This window comes from Dromiciops gliroides, chromosome 4 (genome assembly GCF_019393635.1).
Source record: "Dromiciops gliroides isolate mDroGli1 chromosome 4, mDroGli1.pri, whole genome shotgun sequence".
In the NCBI taxonomy this organism is placed as follows: Eukaryota; Metazoa; Chordata; class Mammalia; order Microbiotheria; family Microbiotheriidae; genus Dromiciops; species Dromiciops gliroides.
In genome coordinates, this window is record NC_057864.1 from 78,664,951 (window position 1) to 78,690,272 (window position 25,322).

The 25,322-nt window shown below is 38.9% G+C and overlaps 2 protein-coding genes across 4 annotated transcripts in view; one reads left to right on the forward strand and one right to left on the reverse strand.

The window, feature by feature from the left end:
* Positions 1 to 6,288, forward strand: part of RNF2 (ring finger protein 2) — a 30,323-nt gene extending 24,035 nt beyond the window's left edge. Inside the window, 3 exon segments of the mRNA XM_043964493.1 lie at positions 1,699 to 1,853; positions 1,856 to 1,869; positions 2,960 to 6,288. Of these exon segments, the coding sequence (XP_043820428.1) occupies positions 1,699 to 1,853; positions 1,856 to 1,869; positions 2,960 to 3,061 (271 nt within the window). The 3' untranslated portion in view covers positions 3,062 to 6,288.
* Positions 6,289 to 15,448: 9,160 nt separating this feature from the next.
* The window catches only part of TRMT1L (tRNA methyltransferase 1 like), a 48,934-nt gene continuing 39,060 nt past the window's right edge, over positions 15,449 to 25,322 (reverse strand). For all 3 annotated transcript variants that reach the window (XM_043999630.1, XM_043999628.1, XM_043999629.1), the window contains 5 exons: positions 23,678 to 23,756; positions 19,675 to 19,841; positions 18,761 to 18,820; positions 16,874 to 17,000; positions 15,449 to 16,781 (listed from right to left, as the gene is read on the reverse strand). In XM_043999630.1, coding sequence (XP_043855565.1) covers positions 16,469 to 16,781; positions 16,874 to 17,000; positions 18,761 to 18,820; positions 19,675 to 19,841; positions 23,678 to 23,756 — 746 coding nt within the window. In that variant the 3' untranslated portion in view covers positions 15,449 to 16,468. The remainder of the gene's footprint in view (positions 16,782 to 16,873; positions 17,001 to 18,760; positions 18,821 to 19,674; positions 19,842 to 23,677; positions 23,757 to 25,322) is intronic.

Here is a 25,322-nt window from a genome sequence, read left to right on the forward strand (position 1 = left end):
TATATTCAAATTTCATCAATTCTGTCTTTGCAACATCTCTTGCATCACTCCATTCTCTGCACACACATCCTCATTAACCTAGTTCAACCCTCTTGCCTGGACGATTGCTTGGACAGTAGTCTCCTAATTGGTTTCCTTCCCTGGGAAAATTACTTAACCTTCCTTGCCTCAGTTTCCTCATCTGTAAAATGAGCTGGACAGGAAATGGCAAACCACTCCACTATCTTTGCCAAGAAAAACCCAAATGGGGTCATGAAGAATTGGCTATAACTGGAAAAAACTGACTTCGCTGCCGCTACCACCACCACATGCACTTTAGTTTAGTCTTTTTGATGCTCCTATCTGATGCCTTACCTCCCGCCTCTTCTAGTTGCACAGCCTGGAATACAACTCCCTTATCACCTCCAACTTTCAAAATCCCTAGTGTCCTTCTAAGCCTAGCTCAAGTACCGTCTCCTACAGAAGACCTCTTCTTACCTCCCTGCCAGCTACTTATGCCTCCTTTTGTACATTACTTTGAATTTACTCTGTCTATACTTAAGAGAATGTACATATTAATTTCCATATGCAATGAAAGCTCCTTGAGGGCAGAAACTGGTGTTTTGGGGGGAGGGGTTCTGTCTTTGTTTTTTCTGCCGGTCACATCATAAATGTGGAATAAATGCTTCTAAATTGAGGGGTTTTTTTTTAAATCAGTAAATTGGAATTTAGTAAATTGGAAATTAAAGTAATTGAATTTATGAGACTTAAAACCTTGACGTAAAAGTGTTGTAGGGATTCCAGAGCCCCTCCATCCTTTGCTCTCCCAATTTGCATTCTATTACAGATGGGAGAAATTGAAGGTTTTGAATACTAGGTGGTAGAGGGCGTGCAGGCATGTATAACATTTATGATTCTTCCCATTTAATGTGTATTTGTATTTGTAATCTGTCTTCTCACTTTGCACTGTCATTGAGTAGAGGATGTGGGAACACCAGTGAAAATAAAGGTAGATAACGTTCAATACTTGTTGACCACTTTGGGAGGGCCCTGCTGTTATCCCTACCTTTAATTTGCCAAACATTTATTACTCATATACTCTATGTAATTCATTCTAGGGGATACAAGGATAAATGAGATACCTACAGTTCTTATCCACAAAAGCTTTACAACTGAGAGAGGGAGAAAGGGAAGAGCAAAGGCACCTGTAGCATAATACAAATTAGAGCAGTGCTGTATAAGAAGAGCATAAATGACTGAAATTAAATGGAGGGGGGAAGCCGCTCCCTGGGTATGGGGCATTTTAAAACTTTGCTGTGTAGGTGATAAAGAAGTTGAGTTATAAAGGAAGGGTAGGATATAAGTACAGTGGATGGGATAGAGCAAGGCAGGAAATATGGGAAATGCAGAAATATATCTTAGAAATTGTAAGGGGTAGCTAGGTGACGCAGTGGATAGAGCACTGGCCCTGGAGTCAGGAGTACCTGAGTTCAAATCCAGCCTCAGACACTTAACACTTACTAGCTGTGTGACCCTGGGCAAGTCACTTAACCCCAATTGCCTCACTAAAAAAAAGAAAGAAAGAAAGAAATTGTATAAGTAAGAGATTTGTTTCATAGCTTTCCAGATGGTCATTTACTTTGTACCTCAAGTAGATTTTGAGGATTACTTTTGTTTTCAGTGCTTAACTTAGGCTTTTAAAAATTCCTGCTCTTTCAGATATATAAAGACTTCAGGCAATGCCACAGTTGATCACTTATCCAAGTACCTAGCTGTAAGATTAGCTTTAGAAGAGAATCGGAGCAAGGGAGAATCAAATCAGATGAACCTTGATACAGCCAGTGAGAAGCAGTACACGATTTACATTGCTACAGCAATGGACAGTTCACTGTGAGTACCTGATACTACATGTTTGATTATTATGTAATCTTTTTTACACCATAGTTGGGAGCAACATAATATTCATCCACCCCCATCCTATAGAAGGCATTGTTACCTTCCTTTGTCTGGTAAACCTTTTCTTCTTCTGTAGCACCTGTAAGATTCTTAGGAGGGAATTATTTGTCATGTGATCCTTGAATTTGTTTCAGGACTTAATGCCCTTATTCAAGTGGTCACATATTTCATATACCTTTTGAATACTTGGCTGCTTTCTTCATACTGAGTATTTAACAGAACTTCTGTTTACTGTGGGCTTTATGAGGAATAAGAATTAAGGATAAGAGAAGCTACAGCAACAATTATACATTTTTAAAAAAACAACTCTGAGAGACTTGACAGTATAACCTTGGAGAGTCTTTGGAACTCTGTACTATTACATAAGAAATTTTATGGAAGTTATTTCCTAAAGGATGGCAATCTTTGTTGGATTCCTTTAGAACTTTTAGTGCTCTTATTTAAGTGCCTATTGGATCTGAAACTTGGGCTATGCTTCTACAATCACACTGACCCAAAGGGGAACAGAAGGAAGTTATTGAATGATGGGATACAAAATACATTTTGATTCGTAAAGGGGTATGGAATGAGTTTTATTAGGAGTTTCAGTGTCGTGTTTATCCATAGCAGATACATACATACATAGTGTTTGGAAAAATGAATATGCTTTAAGAAATAAAGGGGAAAATGTGGGCTAGTGAAACCAACTCATAATTTTATTGTTTTATAGTATATTTGTCTAGAGAATTTCCATAAGTATATAGCTTCCCTTATTGAAAGAAAATTGTACATCCCAGGTCATTGGGAAAAGAAAGAGAAATTTCTCCTTATGGAAGCTGCTTTTTATAGCCCTCTTTATTTCTTATAATATGTTGTGCCAGTGGCAGGACTGGTTTGTCATAGTCAAAGTAGCTTTTAGACACAAGAACTCACTTATATTTTGTTTTTCAGTCTCACTATTTCATGTCTTTTGGCAGTTTTCAAATTCTTAATTCCTATAGTATTTCTTACCCCCCAATCATATGTATTTTCTCTTTGTTCTTAGGTATTAAATGGTTCTTTTTCCTTGGAACTGGTCAGTGAGAAATACTGGAAAGTGAACAAACCCATGGAACTTTACTACGCACCAACAAAGGAGCACAAATAGCTTTGGAAAGATGGCTTTGAAAACAAACTTTTTTTATAGCTCTGATTTCTTTAATATTAAAGATGCACCATCATTGTTTTCATGGACATAATCTTGGATTTGCGTTCAGTTTCCTTGCTGAGCCAGACTTGTTTACACTATTAGAATTCGTGGTGGTTTTTTTGTTTTGTTTTGTTTTTTTATTTAAGCCTTTCTTTTTCAAAGGGACTGAATGAAGCTATCCAGTGCATTCTTTTGGAATTATCTAACTTGTGTGTCTTTTCACTGAAGAAGCAGTGGATCCATTGGAGGCACTCATCTGGCAGAGGAAGATTTAATGGGTCTCCATACTTCATGGCAACCTTTAATGAGTGTTTTTTTTCTCTCAAAAGTTTTTTTAAAACTAAAGCATTTTAAGGTTGGTTTATGGTGATATTTTTGATAGCTAAGAGTATAATTGTGGATTAGGGATTTTTTTGAGGAACATAGTATAATTTAGGATCTAATCTCCTTCCTGAAGACTTGATTTATTTAATACAGTCCTAGTGAAATAGGTTATCTATTTCACCTGAAGAGCAGGGCTTAATGAATACACTTACATTTTTGTATTGTGGGATTCTCTTCATTATATAAAATCTCTTAGCGTTTCTGTTTAAAAATTGATGTTCCTTATTTTACCGTCAAGCAGTGTCGTTTTATTGTTTTACCTTTCTTCATTTACCAGCCTTAGAATTCTTGCAATAGTTAGTGAATTACACAAATCAACATTATAAGAGAACACTGGTATAATATTTGCAAATTTACTAGGCGGTGGAGTTAAATTAGTCCTAAATAGGTAGTCCTCACATGTAAAAATTTAAGGGATCACTTTTTTTATCATAACTGAAACATCTTTTTTAGTCCCTTGTGATAGTCATTTTTATAGTATTTGATAACCCTCTTGTAATACCAGAGATTCTGGGATATACTTACTTGCACTTTAACCTTGATAAAAAATACTGTACTATTTCAATAAGCTGCCCTCACTTCTTTTTTTGTGGCTATGTTTTGAGAACAGCATGACACTGACAGAAGGAAAACAAGGATATAATTTTTTGTTTGAAAAGTTTTGTTTTCTAACTTTACCCCAGTGGGTTGTTTTTTTGAGTTGGGTTTTTAATTTGGGGGGGGGGTGTTGCTAGAGCATAATTTGTAACTCCTTTTGAGCCACAGAAAAGTATGTTGAACCCACCCAGAACTTGAGTTCTGCTCTGCTAGAGTGCAGGATGCTTTGTTAAAAGAGTAGTAGCACCACCTAAGAGGAAGTTGCACTTCTTAATTGGAAGCTACTGTAATATGAGGTACAGTGTTAGGTGTTTGGGAGTGACAAGGCTTTGTACTGGTGGTCAAAAATAAGGTTCCTGTGTTATTTCTCATTCCTGCCACATATCCAGGTATGTTTCTGAGTTTTTAGTGTTACAGTATTTACAGAAAATTATTCATATTGACAAACCAAACCTTGTAAGGTTTTGAGAGGACAAATGGAATCCTCTACTTCCCTTGTAATTAAAACCTAATACTTGTAAATATTTAGCCGTCCATTTTGACGGTTGGGGTCGGTTTTAAGTGCTTCAGCCCTACATGAAATCTCAATAGTCTTATTAAATAATTTTTTTTTACCATTTCTTTCTAATATTTAAAACCTGTTTTTACAAATTTTTTTTTGTAATGTGCCATGAAATTGAGAGCCACCAAAATTAAGAGAAATTTTGTATTTGGTACCTTTTTTTGATGTAATGTTCAGTTGCGTATTAATGCATGTCCACTGACTATAACCTGGGTTTTGTGATATAAATACTTGGGTTTTGTTGGGGAAAATACTAGAGTAGTGGTTGCCTCAAATAACTAAATCTCCCATTGTGTGATTTTTAATAGAACTTTAGTCTTGAAGCAGAAGAGGTATTTGTGAATTTAAACTGTGTTTCTGTTTAGAGAATGTATGTGTGTGTTCATGTCAGTGTGGGAGAATGTAATCTCTTTACACCATTAGTGAATTTATTGACTGTTGTCCTTTACAAAATATAATGTAAGCATTTGATAAATCATTGAGTGTACTGTCTTTATTTAAAAAAAAAAACAACTCAAAACTTGTATGATTTCAAAAGCATATAGATGAGGCTCCATTGTCCGAAGCTTTCTGAATCCTTCCATCTAAGAGAAATAGAAATGACTTAATATAAAAATAAGAAATTGAAAAGTATATCCAAAATGTTTCAGCTTATTGTGCCATTTACATACATATCAACAATAAAATAAATGATTTGTAGGTCTACTTTGTCTCAATAATAATCTTATTCCCACTCAAGTTTTATAATATCTGTCTTATTTTGGCAGATGTTTAATTGTAAGAGTACAAAATATAGTAAAGCCTCATTAATTCAAACTAGGAATTTGATTTGTTTCAAAAGGTGATATGGGTAAGGTTTACCAGATCACCAAGAAAAAGATTACTTGTTCAAAAAGAGTGTGATGAATAAAGGGGCAGAAGGTTTCAAAATACTTATTTACTTAGGATTTATAATTTTGGGTAGCCTTTTAATTATCTGCTCATTACAGTAGCTCTACCTCAGGGCATCTTACTAGGTAATACTTTGACAATTTCATTTGTACGTTAAAATAATAAATACTGTATCGTTTAGATCATTTAGCTTCACGTATTTAAGTTTATGAGGTGTTATATGCAGCATAAAGAAACTGAGGTATTAGACAAAAAATAAAAGGAGCTGGGAAACTTGGACTTAAATCCTGCATCCATTTATTAGCTTGTATTTAGGCAAGCCACTTAATTTCTCTGTTGTTTCCTTACCTGTGGCACAGGACTGTTGAGGATCAAATGAAATTATGTGTGTGAAAGCACTTGGTAATTGTAAAGTGCCATTGGAATGCAAGCCATTATTGTTGCATTATAGAAGTTTTAAGTTTTTAATGTAATAATATAAATCATCCATCTACAATACAGTAATCAAGTTCCTCAAGGGCTTGGTCCATTTATTTATGTTTTTAATCTTCCTTGGTGCTTCGCATATATTGTAGATTTAATAAATACTTGAACCAGGTAGTATTTGAATGCCTGCTGTGTCAGAAACACTGGGTACACCGCAGAAAAAGTAGCTCAAGAAATGTGTGTATATTTGTATCTATTTTATAGAGGACTATAAGTATTTTAAAATTTGTCAGTAAAATATACTTGTAAAGGTGTGATGTTAAAGATTAACAACCTTTCTTCTTGTTTTTCTTTCCCTCCCCTCCCTCCCCATCCACCCCCCATCCCCTTCCTGCCTGTCAACCTTTCAATTTGCATTTGGATGGTATATAACTGTTTCCTTAGCATTATTTATTTATTAGATATTCAGGAAATCATGCTGGGAATCATCTGGTTCCAGTGTCTAGATAATTTCTATGAAAAGCCCAGTGGTCAGATTATTGGGATTCCATTATAGCCCTCTAATACCTCATTTGTGATATGGTGGTGATGTTGAAGTCTCAGCTCTGTAAGGGCACAAACTTGGTCAGATGCTTCCACGTAGGGAAAGGATTTGGGTATGAACCCAGAGAAGTGGCCTGTACAGAATCAGATATGTGCAGAGAGACTTCTCACTGCATTAGCTGTAGTCTACTAAGCCTCAGAGGGCTTGTGATTTGCTTGGAAAAGCACAGAGATTAAAGAGCATGCATTTACTGTATTGAAGAAAGATCAGCAGTAATGATTTATCTGTAGCGTCTCACCATGATTCGAGGCATTTCCTTACATCAATAAGTTAATAAACATTAGTAACTACACTAGTTTTCTCCACAAGATGGTATTAATCGCTACATCTTGATTGACAGAATGATTCTGCTGTTGATATACTATGAGTTCACGTTGGAGCCCAAAGTCTTTTGAGAATTTTCATTTGCTTAAGAGATAAGCATAACACTACCAACTTGAATAAGAATTTCTTTCTTTCATCTTTTCCTCAGGGAAGGGTTTGCTTAACAAATGTTTCTGCTTCTGGAATACCACCAACAAAACTAAGTCCTAACTCCAATACTTCCATCAGTGGGGGAAGACGAGACTTAATTATTCCAATGGCATCTCAGTATTACAGCAGAATAATAACTATTCATAGTGATAAGAACCCTTAAGGTTAAATTGTATAGTATAATTTAAGAATGCAATGAAATTTATAAGAACATTTTAGAAGCTGTCTAGGGACTGAAGTAAACCTCAGTTATTAGGAAGGTTAGTTTACATGGCTAGTCTACACTGATGACAGAAAAAGGATGCATTAAGAATGCAATTATCTTTGTATAGATTATACATAGTAAGGAGCTAGGTTCAAATTCCACTACTTAACACTTATAACCTATGTGATCTTGGGCAAGCAATTTTAACCTCCTTAGGTCTGAGTTTCTCATTTGTAAAATGAGGGGGTTGGATTAGTTGGTTCTGGGGGTTCCTTCATTGTACAGGGAATTGGGAAGACCTGGGTTCAAATCTCAGACACTAGCTATCTGGCCATGGACAAGTCATTTCTGTGCCTCAGTTTCCTCATCTAGAAAATAAGGGGGATTACACTTGAAGAATTCTAGATTTGTAAGGTCAATTCTGTTATTTCTACCTTCCAGGCTCTCCCTTTTTGACATTGCCTCAGTATGCTCCAAATAATGTTTTAATTCAGTTAGTTCCATTTATCCTCTTGTAAAACAAATTGAATTTCAGATAGATTGAGTAATGAAGAAAAATTAGCAAAAGCAATGAGGCAAGGAAAGAAACAAGATGAAAAGGGGCTTTCCTTTATGTGACATGGATTCCAACTTAGTTCTTTTCTGTCCTCAGGATGAGCATGGTGTCTTATCTGAAGTCTGAACATACTAAATTAGGGGATTTCTACAATTTCCACTGAAATTATTTCCTATCAGAATACTATGATATTCTCAACCCCTTAATATTTCTCCCTGCATCATGGGATTTAGAGTTGGAAGGGACCTTAGAGATCATCTGATCCAGTCCCCCATAATGAAATTTATATTTATAGTAAGTCTTTAATGGATCAATTATTAAATGCCCATTTTATAATCAGCTCAAATTTTCATAGAAGGTAGGAGTTACAGAAGTAAAATCATATTTGGACAAATATCAGTTAACTAGATTGTAGCATTTTGAAGTCAGGGAGCATGTTTTCATAAAACTAAGGACAAATGAAAATACATGTGTATATGGTCTTGTTCTAAAAGCTGAAGGTTTATGGAAGATTTAAGTTTATCCTTGAAAGATGGTATAGATTATAGGGGTGGGGGGAAAGTGTATGTATTGTTAATTTCAGCCAGAGGGAATATGAACGAAGGCTCTTCTGAGCCTACGAATACAGCCTACATACAAGACATTGTCCTTCCTTCTGGAAGAGGTGACTTGCAGTGAATTAGATTTAAGCGAGGGAGGGCTGTGCTAGGTCACCAATCTTACTCCCTCCTCCAGAGCCATCTGGGTCCAGTTTCAAGATTTACATCTTGAATTTGGAGTTGTGTCTTACCCAGGATCACCCAGCTAGAAAGTGTTTGAGGTGAGATTTGAACTCAGGTCCTCATTTATCCACTGTGCCACAGGATAAATAGGGAATAAGTAAAAGAGGGGAAGGCACCACAGTTCAGAGGGCTTGGGAAAGTCTTCCTGTAGAAGATGGGATTCTAGTTGGGACTTAAAAGGAAGCCAGAGAGGTCACAGCCAGTATCATTGGCTACTTCTGTAGGGAATATTTTGGCTTGAGTAGAAGATTTGTATTAGGGAGTAATGAGACAAGAAAATAGGGTTAGATCGTGTATAGGGTCTTGGATCGAGAGTAATAAATTTGAGTCCTGTCTTATACACTATGGTGAGCCACTGAAGCATTCTGAGCAGGGAAAACAGTGTGATACAAGTGGTGTCTCAGTTTTTCTATCTGACTCTTCTCTTTAACCTTGAACATTGAGCTTCTTTAAGAGGGCCTCACGTGGCATTAACTCAATCAATCTGGTTGCCTAGGTCAGATGACTCTCTAGCTCCTTCTTTAAATGTGGCTCCTAGAACTGCATACAGAATGCCAGATAAGAGGAAAAGTCATGGACAATGAAAGTTTTTAAAGTATGTTGGCAAAGAGTAGGAGCAAAAGAGGGATCGCACCACTGTTTGGGGTGGATGGGGTAATGACAGAGAAGGTAAGTAAAGCTGTTCAATTCCTAAGTTGCTGCTGTGTCCTGACAAGGAAAAAGACCTCTGGACTCGGAAACAAAGAACAAAAGTGGCTAATGGAAGTTTGAAGTAAGTTCATGAAAGTATAACCTAGGGGCCCTTGATGGAGTTAGTCATCCAGCTCACGTGAACCCTGTTTTGGTGTATTGGAATAACTGACAAATAAGCTTGGTTGAGATGCTGTCAGTTGTACTTGAAAGAATATGGAAAAATATGAAAGTAGTTTAGGATTGTCTAGGGTCAACATCTCAAAAATTGTTTTTAATAAGGAAAGAGGAAACAACTATGAGCTTGTAATGAGCTTGATTTAAAATTCTGGCAAAATTCTAGGACGTTACTGGTGAAAAAATTGTTAGTGAACATCTAGTAAAGAAAGGGATCATAAAGAGCCAGTAAAATTTTGTCAAGAAAAGGTCTAGACTAACCTTTTCTTTTTTGACAGTATTTATGAACCAATACTTAAGGGACATGACATTGATGATTTATCGAGATTTATTAAAACATTTAATCAAGTCTTATGATTTTGTTGTGGAAAAGATGGAGATAAAGTTTAAATAATAGTTTGATTAGATGGATTTGTAAGTGGTTGCCTGGCAAGACCCAAAGAATGATCATTCATAAGTTTATGCAGTCATTCAGTGAACATTTAATAGGTGCCTATTATGCCAGGATCATGCTAAGTCCTGAGGATACAAAAAGAGCACAAGAGTTCCTGCCCTCCAGATGCTCATAATCTAATGGAGCAGACTAGGAAACAAATTTGTATGAATAAGTTACATACATGAAAAATAGGAAATAATTGAGAGGGAAGGCAATAGAATTAAGAAATGTTGGGAAAGGTGTAACGATTGGAATAATGCCACCTGCTGGATACTTACTGTAGAAGAGTTCTGCCCATGAAGGGAAGGTCTTTGAGGGCAAGACCAGGAGTCTTTTCTTCAGGAGTCAGGAAGTGACGCGGACTAGTGGGAGGAGGAAGGAAGAGACTGGCGCTCAGTCTCGGCTCTTTCCTCTGGACTCTGGCGGAGAAGGGAGCTAGAAATGGGCTCTCCCTTTAATAGATAGGAATCTAGGCCTTTTCTTCTCTCTTTATCAAATTCTTATTCTCCTTAATAAACGCTTAAAAGTCTAACTCTTGCTAAAGCTTATAATTTATTGGCGACCACTCATTAAATATTTTAGACAGACTAGCTAGAATTTTAGCCCTTAACAAAGGTTTCCAATAAAAGGTGAGATTTTAATTGGGACTTGCAAAAAGCCTGGGAAGTCAGTAGTCAGAGCAGAGGAGAGAGCCAGAGAAAACCCTTGAGCTGAGAGATGGATTGTCTTGTTTACGATACAGCCAGGAGGCCAGTGTCACTGGATTGAAGGGTATGTGGTGGGGAGTAAGGTGCAAGACTGGAAAGGTAAGAGGGGGCTGAATTATTAAGGGCTTTGAATGCCAAACTAAGGATTTTGTATTTGATCCTTGAGGTTTATTGAGTAGGGGACTATGGGTCAGATCTGCACTTCAGGAAAATCACTTGGTGCACTGCAGTAGGGAAGGACTTGTTTGTGCAGGCCAACCCACCACAAACCATTGCAGTAGTCCAGCTTTGAGGTGAAGGCCTGCACCAGTGTGGTGGCAGTCTCTGAGGAGAAAGTGGGATGTATTTGAGAGATATTGCAAAGGTGAAATCAGCAGATCTTGGCAAAAGATTGAATATCAGGGGTGAGAGATAGTGAAGTCGAGGATAATACCTACCTACCTACGCTGTGAGCCTGAGAGACTAGGGGGGAAGGTGTTGCCCTAAAGAGGTTTGGAGAGGTGGGAGTGTTTAGGGGGAAAGAATAAATGAATTCCATTTTGGACATATTGAGATGTCTACTGGACATCCAGTTTGAAATGTCAGAAAGGCAGCTGGAGATGTGAAAATAGCCAGCAGAGAGGGTAGGATAGATAAGTTAGAAAATCATTAGCATGGAGATAATTAAATCCATGGGAGTAGATGAGATCACCAAGTGAAACCATGTAGAGGAAGACAAGAGCCCAGGACAGAGTCCCATGGGAGACACGGACATGTTTATAGGTGATAAGGAAGGACCCTGTAGACAGAGAGAAGCTGAATTTAAGTGATGACTGGAGATGACACAGTGGCAAACCTGTTGGAGGAGATGAGATAGGATGAGATCATTAGTGCAAGTAGAGGGGAGTTTTCGTTGGTAAGGAGCAAGATGACCACTAGATAGAGGCAGAAAGCATAAGAGTGATAGATGAAGAGAGTAAGAGTTGAAATGGTTCATCACGGGGTCAAGGTAGATAAAAGAGGAGAGTGTAGCTACTGCAGCAGTGATTGCCTGGGAGAGAACTGAAGGGGTGAGAGGATTGGAGTTCATGGTGTGGACAAAGAATAGGATTTAGTAAGGGAAGCCAATGGATTATGACTAAATAAGGGGATTTCAGACTTCTTGAAGATGGATGCATTTGTAAATGACGGCAAGACCAAGAGTATGGCTTGTGTGTGGCTAAGGTGAGGTGGAAGAGTAGGTCATAGGAACTGAAGAGGATGAGGAACTAAGTGGTTAGGGTATTTGAAAGAGTCCCCCGGTAGGGGGAGAATTCCCGTTTCCAGCTGAAGGGGAGGGGAATGAGTGAAAATACAGCCAGTACTGGAAAAGGGTGGCCAGGAAGGCTGCCATGGGGCTTGGGGGCGGGGAGAGGAAGGGCAGGAGCCAAGTTTTGTTGATTTTTTTTTTGTGTGTGTGTGAGGCGATTGGGGTTAAGTAACTTGCCCAGGGTCACACAGCTAGTATCAAGTGTCCGAGGCTAGATTTGAACTCAGGCCCTCCTGACTTCAGGGCCAGTGCTCTATCCACTGCGCCACCTAGCTGCCCCTCAAGTTTTGTTGATTGCTGGAAGATGGAAGGAGTGAAAGAGGAAAAGATTTAGGACAAAAGGATGTTTCCTCTGGAACAGGTATCCCAGAGAGTACAATGGAAGGGGTGGGTAGCATTTTGTCAGGACTTGGGGGTGGGAGGTTAGAAGAGGATGGGAATAAGCCATGAGATGGTGGGTGGGGTGGGGTTTGATGATGACCTATAGGGTTTCAGAATCATTTGGGATTTCAGTCAACAAGAACTTATTAAGCACTTACTTTGCTTATCATGTGTGAGGCATTGTTCTAAGCATTAGGGATACAAAGAAAGGTAGTCATTAATTGTTCATGAATGTTCTAGGGATCTGCAGGACTATTCGACTTTCAGCTACCTTAAAGTCCTTATCAGTGACGTGAGAGGAAGCTGTGGTTAATTGGATAGTAATGGCCTCAGAGCCAGGAAGATCTTGCTTCAAGTCTCACTTCTTATATTTACTGGAGATACGACCCTGGATAAATTCCCTTAATCTTTCTAGGCAGCTAAGACTATAAAATTGCATAGAAGGTACTCCTCTTCAGGGATTTCTCTCTGCCAATGAAATTAAAGATCTAGTTCCTATCCTGGATGACAGGATCCAAAAAGATCATGATAGGCCAGAATAGGAGGCCAAGCTGGATATGACGCTTAGGGGCAGGCAGAGGCAGATAGGTCCTGTAATTTCATATACTGTGACACTACCTTTCCAAGCTAAGCCTGAAGAATAAATATAAAGTGATGTACATGTAAGTTCTAAAAATGGATCCTATAAGAGAAGCTGATTTGGAAAAGATCTGGAGGTTTTGGTGGGCCACAAATTCAATGAGTATGTACTACTGCAGTCAAAACAGTTAATTGATCTTAGGCTGCATTGAGACCCCTAACTTTTAGGAATGAGACGAGATAGTCCGACCATACACGGGTCTGCCCTGGTCAGAACACATCTGAAACACTGTTTGACTTGGGGTACCACATCTTATACATCTTAGGAGAGGGATTGAGAAACTAGAGCCTCCAGAGTTTGTCTTTTGTTTTGCAGAGGACCAATGACGTCACAGAATGTCTTCATTCCCATGTGAGTTGGATTTAAGTGGGGCAGAAGTGCATAACGTTGTCAGCCTGTCTCTTCCAGAGACATTTAAGCCCATCGGCAGGACGAAGGTCAAGACACCTGGTGATGGCCGATGACCTTGACATCTTTGATGTCTAACCAACCTCCAAGTGCTCCACAGCTTCAGCCACCTACATGTCTGTCGGAACAAACCATTCTTATCCACCCACTCTGCCAGGGGAAGTCGGCTTGGGGTAAGTATCCCCTAACTCAGACAGGTTTGAAGCCTGTAGGTCACGCTCCAACTGGTTCAGCCCATCTGCTGAGATGGTTTTACCAGGGTAAGGCTACTGTGCACGCTATGGCTTCTTGGAGTCACAATTGGGAGCAGTGACAGGGGATGGATGAGCAGCTCTGAAAAAGGCTTGGCAAGCCCTTGTACCAGAGGTGCTGGTCCTCCCTGAACACCCCATAGACCCCATATCCATTGGAGAGCAACCATATACAAATGGAAGGAATTGGGGAATTTTTAGCCTGAAAAAGATGTGTATGTTCATGTGACCCAATACTGAAGAGTTGAGTTGATCTTACTGACTCAAGAGGGCAGAATTAGAAGGGGCGGGGTGGTTGGGGAGTTGATGAAGCAAATTTATGCTTGATATAAGGGAGAACTTCCTAAAAATTATAATTATCTTTAAGTAGAATGAATTACTTTGGGAGGCACTGGGTTTCTCTCATTGAAGGTCTTCTAGCGGCTCTAGGAAGCTTACAGGATATGCATTATGTGTTGCATATAGATTGGGCTAGCTGGCTGCTGAGTTCCCATCTAACCCTTAAACTGAGTAAAAAGCAAAAGCTCAAGGTATGAAGGATGATGAAAATAAGCTTGGTGGCTAATTTGGTGTGAAAGAAGAGGAAGTAGTTAAGGATAGTTAACACTGACTTAGTATTAGAGACAGTAGAATACTAGCTGTGGGTGGAAGAGCTGGGTTTTAGAAAAAGTGAAGTTTGAGATGACCGTGAGGGATATCCAGGTGGAAATGTCTGGAAGACGTGAAAGTCAGACAGTGGAGCCCAGAAGATGCAGATGTGGCTTTCATTCAGCAGAGGTTGATAGCTCAAGCTATCTCAAGTGTTCATGAGAAATTATGAGAGTTCTCCCAGAATGCTACACCATGTAGCATTATGACTTACAAGCAGGTACTTAAATGGTAGTTAGGTACTCGTTTTTCATACTAATCAATAGATTTTTTTCCCAAGCTGTAATTGACTGGAACACTTCTTTCCTCTAACAAGCTTCAAGGAATTATAAAGACATTCTGTAATTATTTATTTTCTTTACAACCATTTGAGGACCACCATGTTGTCAATGTGAACTGAACTAACTTCAGGAGAAAACCTGGGCTTGCAAAATGAGAGTGAACTATAAGGAACACTTTTTTCATAGTGAAGTGATTATTCATTTAGTATGAAAACTTTGAAAAGAACAATGAAAGTCAAAATATTCGAGGTCAAAGTCCCCAGACAATTCTTTTTTTGAAGTGTCACAAGCTACCACTGGATTTCCTCCAAAATTCACCAAGGAATAACATTTAACCTATTTAGCTGCTTTTATGAGAGGGTGACATGGTTGATGGAGCACAGAGTTCAAATTTGGCCACTGACACATTCTGGCTATGTAATCCCTCAGTGCCACTGGCAACTCTCTCAAAAGAGAAGTTGTAAAATCTGCATTGGTAGGAGATCCCCATGCCAGTGAAATCACAAGTCTCGCCCCTTTCCTCCCCACATCTTTGCCCCAACCCAAAATGTTTCTCTTAAAGCAAGCTCTAATACTTTGGGAAGTTTAAAAAATGTTGGTAGAAAAGTATCTCAATAACCTTGAATGAAGAGGGAAGAGGTTTGCAGTTTTGTAACAACTTGTGATATTATTTAAGTCTTAAAAGTTAATGGTTCTGTCAGGAGTACCTGAGTTCAAATCCGGCCTCAGACACTTAACACTTACTAGCTGTGTGACCCTGGGCAAGCCACTTAACCCCAATTGCCTCACTGAGAAAAAAAAAAAGTTAAGGATCCTAGGGGCAGCTAGGTGGCGCAGTGGCTAGAGCACCAGCCCTGGAGTCAGGAGGACCTGAGTTCAAATCTGGCCTCAGACACTTGACACTTACTAGCTGTGTGACCCTGGGCAAGTCACTTAACCCCAATTGCCTCACCAAAAAAAAAAAAAAAAGTTAATGGTCCTAAAAAGCTCTTTCAAGAGTAAAATACTAACCCCCCCCCAAAAAAAAAACCAACCCCAAAACCAACAAAAAAGAGTAAAATACTAATATTCTCTTAGAAGTAATCCAACCATCTAAAAGGATAAAATAAGAGCAGAAAAGCATATTCCAAACCTTTTTGCCCAAAATACTCTTCAAATGATAGAGGGGATGGGGGAAAAACATTTTAAACCTATTTTTAGTCTTTTTACTGATGCTCATATAAAATGCTTTTAATATAATGCTTAACACTGAAAATGAAAATTCACTTCATAAGATAACATATTTTACTTTTAAAAGGCAGATTACAACCAGATTAATGTGTTTATGCAGCGTATGAGGCAATGAGATCATTCACCTGTTGATCTCTTACATGTCTAAGAAGTCTAGTGCCTGATGAATTACACTATAATAAAAAAGGAGCCTCAAGTGCATATGAAAAATTTGCTGCACATTAGTCCCTTTCCCTTGCAAAACATTTGTCATTTTTATTTTTGGCACAGATAGACATCTGACTGATCAGTTGGTTGTTAGGACTGCGTGAGCAGTGCCAATACTCTTAGCTACTTAATTGTGAGACACAATGTAGGCCTAGAAGAAACACTTGTAAGTTCAAGGTCATGGTGATGCTTAAAGGCTCCTGGCTTCTCCATCTGCCCCATAAAAAGTTTATTTACCATAAACATGGGGAATAGGCTCAAGTGGTAATGTGCAATTGAAAGGATTTCAAAACTGCTATGAGAAACGTACACAACAGTCAGCTGTGAAATGCTTCCAGGTTATTTAACCAGAGGGGTGACATCAAGCACAAAACTTGCATCACATGAAACATTTGGAAAATTCTGAAATTGTCTCCTTTAGAATAAGAAAGTTTCAAAGCATTGCTTTCCAAACCAACTTAGAAACCAATTAGGAACTGCTGAGGTTTCTATATAAAAATAGGACTGCTTTTTTATATCTGTTACATCACAGGACTGAAATTACAGAGCAGGAGGTCTCCAGTCATCTGTCAGGACATCTGGGAACAAGCTCTCATCAGTGGATTTATCATTCCCCACGGCCTCATCAGGTCTGCCATCCACGGACATGGGGATGGAGTCTGTTCTTGTATCATCAGCTGCTGACTGTAGGTGACCCTCTGACTGTCCTCCAGTGTAGGTGGGCATGCTGTACTTTGTAAGGATAGCTTTGAATTGGCTCAGTGGTGCATCTGTACGGACTCCCATGGGGTCAAAATGGGTGCGGCTTACCCGGAAGCCTGCTTGGGAGAGAGACTGCAGAAACTTATTTAACCTGCCAAACAGAAAGGAAAAGTGATGAGCGCTCCCCTTTCCATCCAAACCTGACGGCTTTCCAAACCAACTGTCCCTAAGGTACCCTCTTACTTTGGCATGTTCATTCCCTTGATGCTGTGTCTATGGATGTTGTAGTAAAAGGGAGGATGTTCAGCATTGATGTCGGCCTTTTGCTTCTTGGTAGCATTTCTACACATTTCATTACTTTTCCTCTTTCCTGTAATATTGAAACATTGGTCAATTTTCTTTAAAGACATACACAACAGCATGTTTATAAAAGATCTTGGAAAGTTTTGGTACAGTGCCATAAACAGGAAAGATATATTTTTGCTGTGCCAATTAAGCCTTTGTTTTAAATGTGTCCTCTTCTCCTTCCTTAGAGTCATGTAAAAAAAAATTAATACAATCACTTCTTTAGGAAATACTAGTAATATATTACGATATTTTTATATAATGCTGCTGGACTCAAGAGTCAAAAGACCTGGCTTAAGGCTGGATGTTGTAATTCAACTCCCTCTGCTATCACTTAATTTCTTGTTCTCAGTTTCCTCATAAACAAAATGGGCATGATATTTGCCTTTCCTCCCTCACAGGGCCAATGATGTGAACATGAAAAGTTTGGGGGGCAGCTAGGTGGTGCAGTGGATAAAGCATTGGTCCTGGATTCAGGAGGACCTGAGTTCAAATTCGACCTCAGACACTTGAAACTTACTAGCTATGTGACCCTGGGCAAGACACTTAACACTCATTGTCCCCCCCCCCCCCCCGCCCCAAAAGTTCCTCTTTCCAACTAGATTTTAAACTCCTTAAAGGTAGGTGCTGTCTTATATATTTTATCTTTCACAGTGCAGCATAATAAATAGAATGATGTCAATAAAACTTGTTTGTTGATGGACTCACAAAAAAACACAATTCACAAAAATGTCCAGAGCTTGGAATAATAAGTAAAAATGCATCCAGTCTGATGAACTAAATTTTAATTAATTAATATTAAATACAATGCCTAATGATGGATGCAGAGGACAGATGATGAAACACACCTCCTTTTGAATATTCAGTGCTTGTGGCTGGGCTGTGGCAATATAAAGAGATGAAAATACTTCCAAGGTTAATTTGTAGATTTAGTGCTATCCCAATTAAACTATCTAGAAAATACTTTAAAGAGCTAGGCAAAAATAACAAAATTCAGTTGGAGAACAAAAGATCTGGAATATTAAGGGAAATGATTGGAAAATGTAGAAATGAAAGGGGAAAAGCACTCCCAGAACTTACAGTATATTGTAAAACAGTAACCAGATCAAAAGCATTTGGTGCTGGTTAAAATGTGCCAAGCTGTCTTGATAGCAATAAAAAAATTACCCCCCACCCCCACCCCAACCAGACAACACTTCCTTCCTCTCTACGAGGGAAATAAAAGATTTGGGACATAAACCTAGATCTCTCCTCTCCTAGTTTAGTACTCTTTCAGGGAAAAAACGAACACTTTTCTCTGTACTTTTGGGGGCACATATCCAAAAAACATTTTAAAGCTGAGGTTTTATGTAATGAAAAGCTACATATGGTTCATTAAAAACAGAAATCTGGCAAAATATTTAAATCTAAACACTCCAAAGAACTTGCACTGCCTAATGAGTAAAATATGGACAAGCAACTCAATTAATTAGCATATAGGTATACTAAAAACTCTCAAGGCTGAGGAATATGGCATTTTGATTAATCAAATGCTCACATTAGAGAGTTCTCATAGCATACAGAGATTACTTATATTTAAATAATGAATATAATCACATACTTAGCTGAAACCTTGCCAAATAAAATGAAATCTTTCTTAGATCTGAAAGGCACTTCTGTCTCCTTTAATACATCCAAATGTCATTAGGCTAGATAAGTATATAATTGCTAGTAAAGTATTTTCAATGCATACAATGCCATAAAGAACAAGACTTTTCTATATTTTTTGATAAATAAAATACATACCATGTACAACATAATAATCGGTTCCAGTATCTGGAGTTTTAATAACTACACCACATTCCTCTAAAAGATAAAGAGCAAATGAGAATAAAATATTTTATAAAATGACTGTGACAACAAAAATTAGACTAAATTTGAAATCTTTGATGCTGTTCCCCCACCACCTGATTTTTATTTGAATTACCTTTGAATTTATAGATGGAGGAAAAGGTGGGGATAACAGTCCCAGCTCTTAATCAAGGGCTAGCCAGATTATACCATGAATACATTTACAGATGAAAGTAGCAAAAAAGGATGAACAACTTTTTTGAGTTACATGGATAAAACCCAAAAAGTCCTACAGAAATTTATGGTCAGACTACTTTTAGGACCCTCAACAGTACTTTTCTATCGGTAAGAAAAGAGATTAATTAAATAACAAAGAACCTTTAGTTTCTAATTTAAAATAATCCACCAACTAAAGCTATCAATGTTCTATCCCTTTAAGCATGGACACAAATTATATGATGGATAGTCTGATCTTAGACCAACAACTGTGACTTGAAACAAGAGGGACTTAGTTCTACATTTTTCAAAAGAATTTTTGCAGTGTAGATATAAATTGTTCTTCAAAAATATGATATAACATAATGTTAACACATGTTTTTCTAAGTCAGTCTGTAGGCCCGAAGGTTAGTGGCCCTGTTTCTATTTGAATTTAACACACCTCTATTGTAGACAACCATCTACTTCTTTTGAATTCTCAGATTTGCTAGCATATAATTATATACAGTAATTTCTCATAATTTAAAAAATTTCCCCTCTGTTCATTCTGAAAAGGGAATCTTAGCTGAAAGCATAATAGCTCATTGCATCATTAAATTCCAATAAAGATAAAGAATATTTTTGGTTAAGTGTTATGCCATTTCCTTAGTCACCTTGCTTATTGAGACTTGTAGGTGCATGAATTGAAAACTGTTTTAGAGTGGTGCACTCTGCCTCACAGATTAAAGTCTTTATTAGGGGCTGAATGTCGTCTAAACCATGCTGAACTGCTTCAAACAGCATTCTTCGGAGGAATCCAGTATTAAAGAGGGAACCTGACCTAGACAAAGAAAGAAAATAAAATGAACACTGAGCTTGAGAAATGCGTATAGTTTTTAAAGGAAAAGAACTCTATTATTGAACCATTAACTGATCTACATAATTATGTGACACTGGGATGGTTAATTTTCTATAGAATTTATGATTCAGGTCTAAATCTCCTTGCTACTTATTTAACAATCTCAGTTCCACTGCTTAATAATAAATCTAGTGGGATTAGTTAAGAAAAAGAAATCCATGTTTCTGCTATGTGTAAGGTACTTTCTCTTGGGTACTGGAGAAAGAAACAAAGAAATCTAAGACACTGTCTCTGCCTTTAGAATTCAGACTAAATAGGGGCAGCTAGGTGGCACGGTGGATAGAGCACCAACCCTGGAGTCAGGAGGACCTGAGTTCAAATCCAGCCTCAGACACTTAACACTTACTAGCTGTGTGACCCTGCGCAAGTCACTTAACCCCAACTGCCTCACCAAAAAAAAAAAGAAAGAAAAGAAAAGAATTCAGACTAAATAAAAAATACTATTATAATACAAATGAAAATATGGCTAACCCATATATGCCAATAAATGCCAAGCAGGTGATTGTGGAACTTTGAGGGAGAAGTTACTGTTGTGTATTGGTCCTAAAAGGTTATATAATTAAAAATAAAAAACTACCCATGCTTGAAAAAATAAATTTCAGATGCTTAATATATTGGAGTATTTTATGGCTACATAACAGTTTATGTGAAAAAGACCAGGGTGGGGGGTAGGAAACACAATGAGTCAAAAGTATAACATGGCAGCCACAAAAAATGAATGTGATTTTAGGCTACACTGATAAAGAAGAATATTGAAAAACAATTTAGATTACTATCCCAATGTACTCTGTTCCAATCAAATCAAATCTGGAGTATTTTGTTCCACTGTGGGCACTATGTTTTAGGAATGTTGATAAGAATATAGATTAGGATGGAGAGGGGCCTCACAAAGATGACATACAAGGACTGTTTGAAAGGACTACACACACACACACACACACACACACACACACACACACACACACACACACACACACACAAGTCAGAAGGGAATTTAGGTCATCATAGTACAACTCCTTTAATTTACAGATGACAAAGATGTAGCACAGAGTGTCATGGTGACTTACTCAAGATCAGATGGTTAATTAGCAGAAGAGCTAGCATTTCAATCAAGGGATTTCAGACCCTTCGCCTTTCCTTTGTATCATGCTGTCTTTTATGGGAGTTTAGCCGGGAGAGAAGACTTGGGGAATATGTGACAGCTGTATCCAGTATTTGAAGGGTTGTTATATCAAAGAAGAATTTTAATTTTGTTACTTGGTGCGCAGAACTAGGAGTAACAGGGATTAAATTTAAGAGGCAGATCTATGGACCTGTACAATGCAAACACATAGTCACTTCTGATATAATGTCTATTTCAAAAAATGTAAATCTGTTCCAATGTGATCGATATGTGAGGGAACATTTTGAGAATAACACAAATTTTGAATTTGCCTCAGTGTTATTTTTTTTTCCCATGAGAAAGTAAGATGAACACAGAAAATTGTACCACTTTGTAATAACTCTCAAGCTGCAGCCCTTCCAGTGCCCACTTCCATAAGCAAATTTCAGGTCTTTGTCAAGGCAAAGTGTCATATTTATTGTATATTTTCTGGTACTGTAGGAATTGTAAGCTGAGGAGGTCTGATTTCCTCTTCTTCCCCTCTAGCCTCCAGAGTCCAGACCGACCATCTCTCCATCTCTCTCTCTAATCTATGTATCTATTTTTCTATCTAATCTATGTATGTATCTATTTATTTATTTATATCTATTTATTTTTGGGTGAAGCAATTGGGGTTAAATGACTTGCCCAGGGTCACACGGGTAGTAAGTGTTAAGTGTCTCAGGCTGGATTTGAGCTCAGGTCCTCCTGAATTCAGGGCTGGTGCTCTATCCACTGTACCACCAAGCTGCCCTCATCACTATTTATTATTTATGTATTTCTTAACCATTTCACATGTATCCAACTGTGCTCCTATTTTTACTGGGTTCCTATCTTTTTTAAAAAATGAGACATTCAGGTGTCATTTTTGAGCCTTGTGTCCTTATGTCCATTTCCCCCATAAACTGTTTCTTTATTGATCTATTTTATATAGTGCAGTGCTTTTCAGAGCTATAGAAACCTTGGGGAAGTACAGAGTTCTCAGATTATTGAAGGTCTTTAAGGGAAGCTTAGATGACTTGGGGATGGTGCTAGGAATGCTGTAGATGGAATTCCTTTTTGGGTATGGGCTAAATTAGATGATCTCCTGAAGCTCCTTCTAACTGAAATTCTATGATGAGAGCAGCAACAACAAAATTACCTATGGAAAATCTAACTCAGGATGTTCCTCTTAATTCCATCTTTTTATTGTTACTTTTGAGAAGTAATAGAATCTATCTCTTTTCACCTTGCTACGGGTCCTGTGATATCTCCCAGAGCAGGCTTGAGGTGAAAGTTCTGAATAAAAACTTAAAACTGTTAAGATCCCTACAACTCATACTTAGTTTGTGCAGGAAAAGGAGCTGACATGATGGTAGTAAGCATGGCCAATGTAGTAGACATCTCATAACCACAGTTCAATAAGGCATTTGGGTTTGCAAAGTACGTACACTTTAAAGCTAGAAGGGACCTTCAGGAACATTCAGTTCCAACCCCTTATTTTACAGATGAAGAAAAGGAAGCTCTAGGAGGTGAAGACTGTCTGAAGCCACACGGGAATCAGGGGCCTGGGCAGGATGAGATGGGCTTCTGATTCCACACTCAGTACTTCTCCTCCAGCCATACCCATCACATTATATTATTTGACCCTTTCCCAAAGCCTCATTTCTCACTATTATTCACATTTCACCCACATGGAGTTTGAGGCTTGAGTGTTAGAGGTGGGATTCAAACCCAGGTCTCTCTGCACTCCAGGCTTAAGTCCCCTTTGTACCACGTCATGCTGTCTTCCAAATGTCAGTGGCAGAAGAGACTTTAAAGACCGCCTAATCTTAGCACCTCACTTTGCGACTGAAGGCCAGACAAACGAAGTGATTGGCTTGAGACGACCCTGCTAGTTACGAGGACAGTCAGCATAGAGCTTAGGTCTCCTGACTTCCACGTGACATGCATTTCGCCTCTTGTGTTTTGACATACACACTTTTCATTTAAACTATGCCAGTGTCAGAGGTGAGAGGGAAACCTTCAAAACATACATTGTGGTTTTATAATTATATGTTTTTAAAAGCTCCTGCTTAACATAGACAGTCAACTTCCAATTTATTCAGGGACTAATAATCTTGTTTGTGAATTATAACAATAATGACAATAGAGAACATTGATATAGTGCTTTCTATGTGCCAGGCACTGTGCTGAGCCCTTTATAATTAATTATCTCACTGGATGCTCACAAGAATCCTGTGAGGTAGGTGCTATTACCCCCATTTTAGAGATGAGGAAACTGAAGCAGACAGAAGTAAATGACTTAGCCAGGGTCATACTGCTAGTAAGTATTTGAGGCAGGATTGGAACTCGGGTTTTCCTAAATACAGACTGGGCCCTCTCTCCACTGTGCCCCTTAGCTACCCTAGGCAGCTTATCTAGGCTATTTTCCTCTTCTCCTATACACCCTTTTAGCACTGACAGCAGCAAAGCAGAGGAAAGAAAGAAGTGAATCTCAAATGATGCCATTTGTTACTAGCTGGGTCTAAAGAGAAAGAGGTGGCCATATTTTAGTCTTTAAAACTGTTTAACTCATCCACATTAAGGCCACATCACCCCTGGTAATGCAATCCTGGCCGGTATAAGTGACACATACCACAAAGGGCCGAGCTCTATGGCCGTCTTTCCGGGCATGCTTCCGTGGCAGTCACACGGCAGCCGTCTATAGGGGTTTTCTGCAGAAAGAAGGAGAGAGAGGATGAGAGAATGCAACCCTGCCCCACCTCCCTCCCCTAAGACACTCACACAGGAGTATGAATGAAAACGCTCTTATCAGAACAAGAAGAGCCAAAACACAGGTACAAACTGCCTCCTGAAAACCCAGTAGCCCTCCATTCTAGGAGCCTACTTGGCTGCTGGGATAAGCTCAGAGGGGTGTGCCTAGGGAGAATAGAACTCAGGTTAGAAAACCCTGGGAGGTCTGTCATCTCAGGTCATCTCTGCTTCTGCGGACGAAGAGACCACACTGGTTCTGTGGCTACTATAGGGATCCATGGCAAGCCGCTGGTTGAGCTTAGCACCTTCCAGTCTACTCTAGAAGAGCCAAGCCTCCAGAGCTATTTCAGGTAAGACACTGCCCACTTTAGCACCTCCCCAAAACTGGCCGGGCATAATGGGTCCATCTCTCTTCCTGCTCCCCAAAAGCACGCTTGTCCTCACAATCCTGCTCTCAAGTTCTCCTAGTTCTAGGCCAACAGCAGCCATGAAATGTTAGAAGTTGTGGGGATACTGCTTCAGGTGTAGTGGTAGCACTTGATGGAGAGGAGAGAGTTTTCTTACACAGTTGGTATTAACTTAAAATTGTGACTCCTTGTATCGACAGCCCCTTTGTTTTCAAATGTATCCCTCCCCAACCCTGTGAACTGTTCTTTTTTTTTTTTTTTAAACTTTTGGCCACACTAATTCACACATCAATGGAGTCTCGGAGTCTGACAGTATGTGCTATAGCCAAAGCCCTTTCTCTCTGCCAAGAACCACATTTCTGTTGGTTATGACAATTACATAAGCAGCATAATGGATCATGTGCTAGACTTGAAGTCAGGAAGACCCGAATCTGAATCTTGCCTCAGATACTACTGAGCTATGTGACTGGGCCAATCTTTCAACTTTCTTATTTCCTCTCAAGGGCACCGTTCTATTCCTAGTCACCTCAGCTCATAGTCTAGGTCTTCTCCCAATCCTTACTGCTTTCTCATCTCCCTAGTTGCCAAATTTCAATCAATTTTACCTTTGTAACATCTCTGATATACGTCCCCTCTTCTCACACTGGTACCACTCAGTGGGTGGGCGCTACTTCAATAGGCTGCTGGGGGTCGGCCTGCCTTAAGCCTTTCCCCATTCACTAGTCCATTTGCCAAAACGAGTCATCAAATTCTTCACCCTCCTAAGTGCAGGTCTGGCCATTTTATTCCCCTAGTTCACAAAAACTCCCTATCACTTAGGGTTCAAATAGAAGAAAATCCTGTTGGCGTTTTAAAGCCCTTCATGAGCTGCCTTCTCTTACCTTTTCCATTTTTCTTACCTTATCTTTTTTCTTATACCTTACCAGAGTTGTAACATACTCTGAGATTGAGTGACTCTGGTGTCCTTCATGTTCCTGGACAAGACATTCTACCTCTGGGCCTTTGTCCATTTTCACAGGCCTGTCCCCTATGACAGGAAGGAATTCTTTCCCTCCCATAGTCTGCCTCCCACTTCTTCAAGTTCCAGGTAAAACCCCACCATTCCTTTTTCCCCTTAAT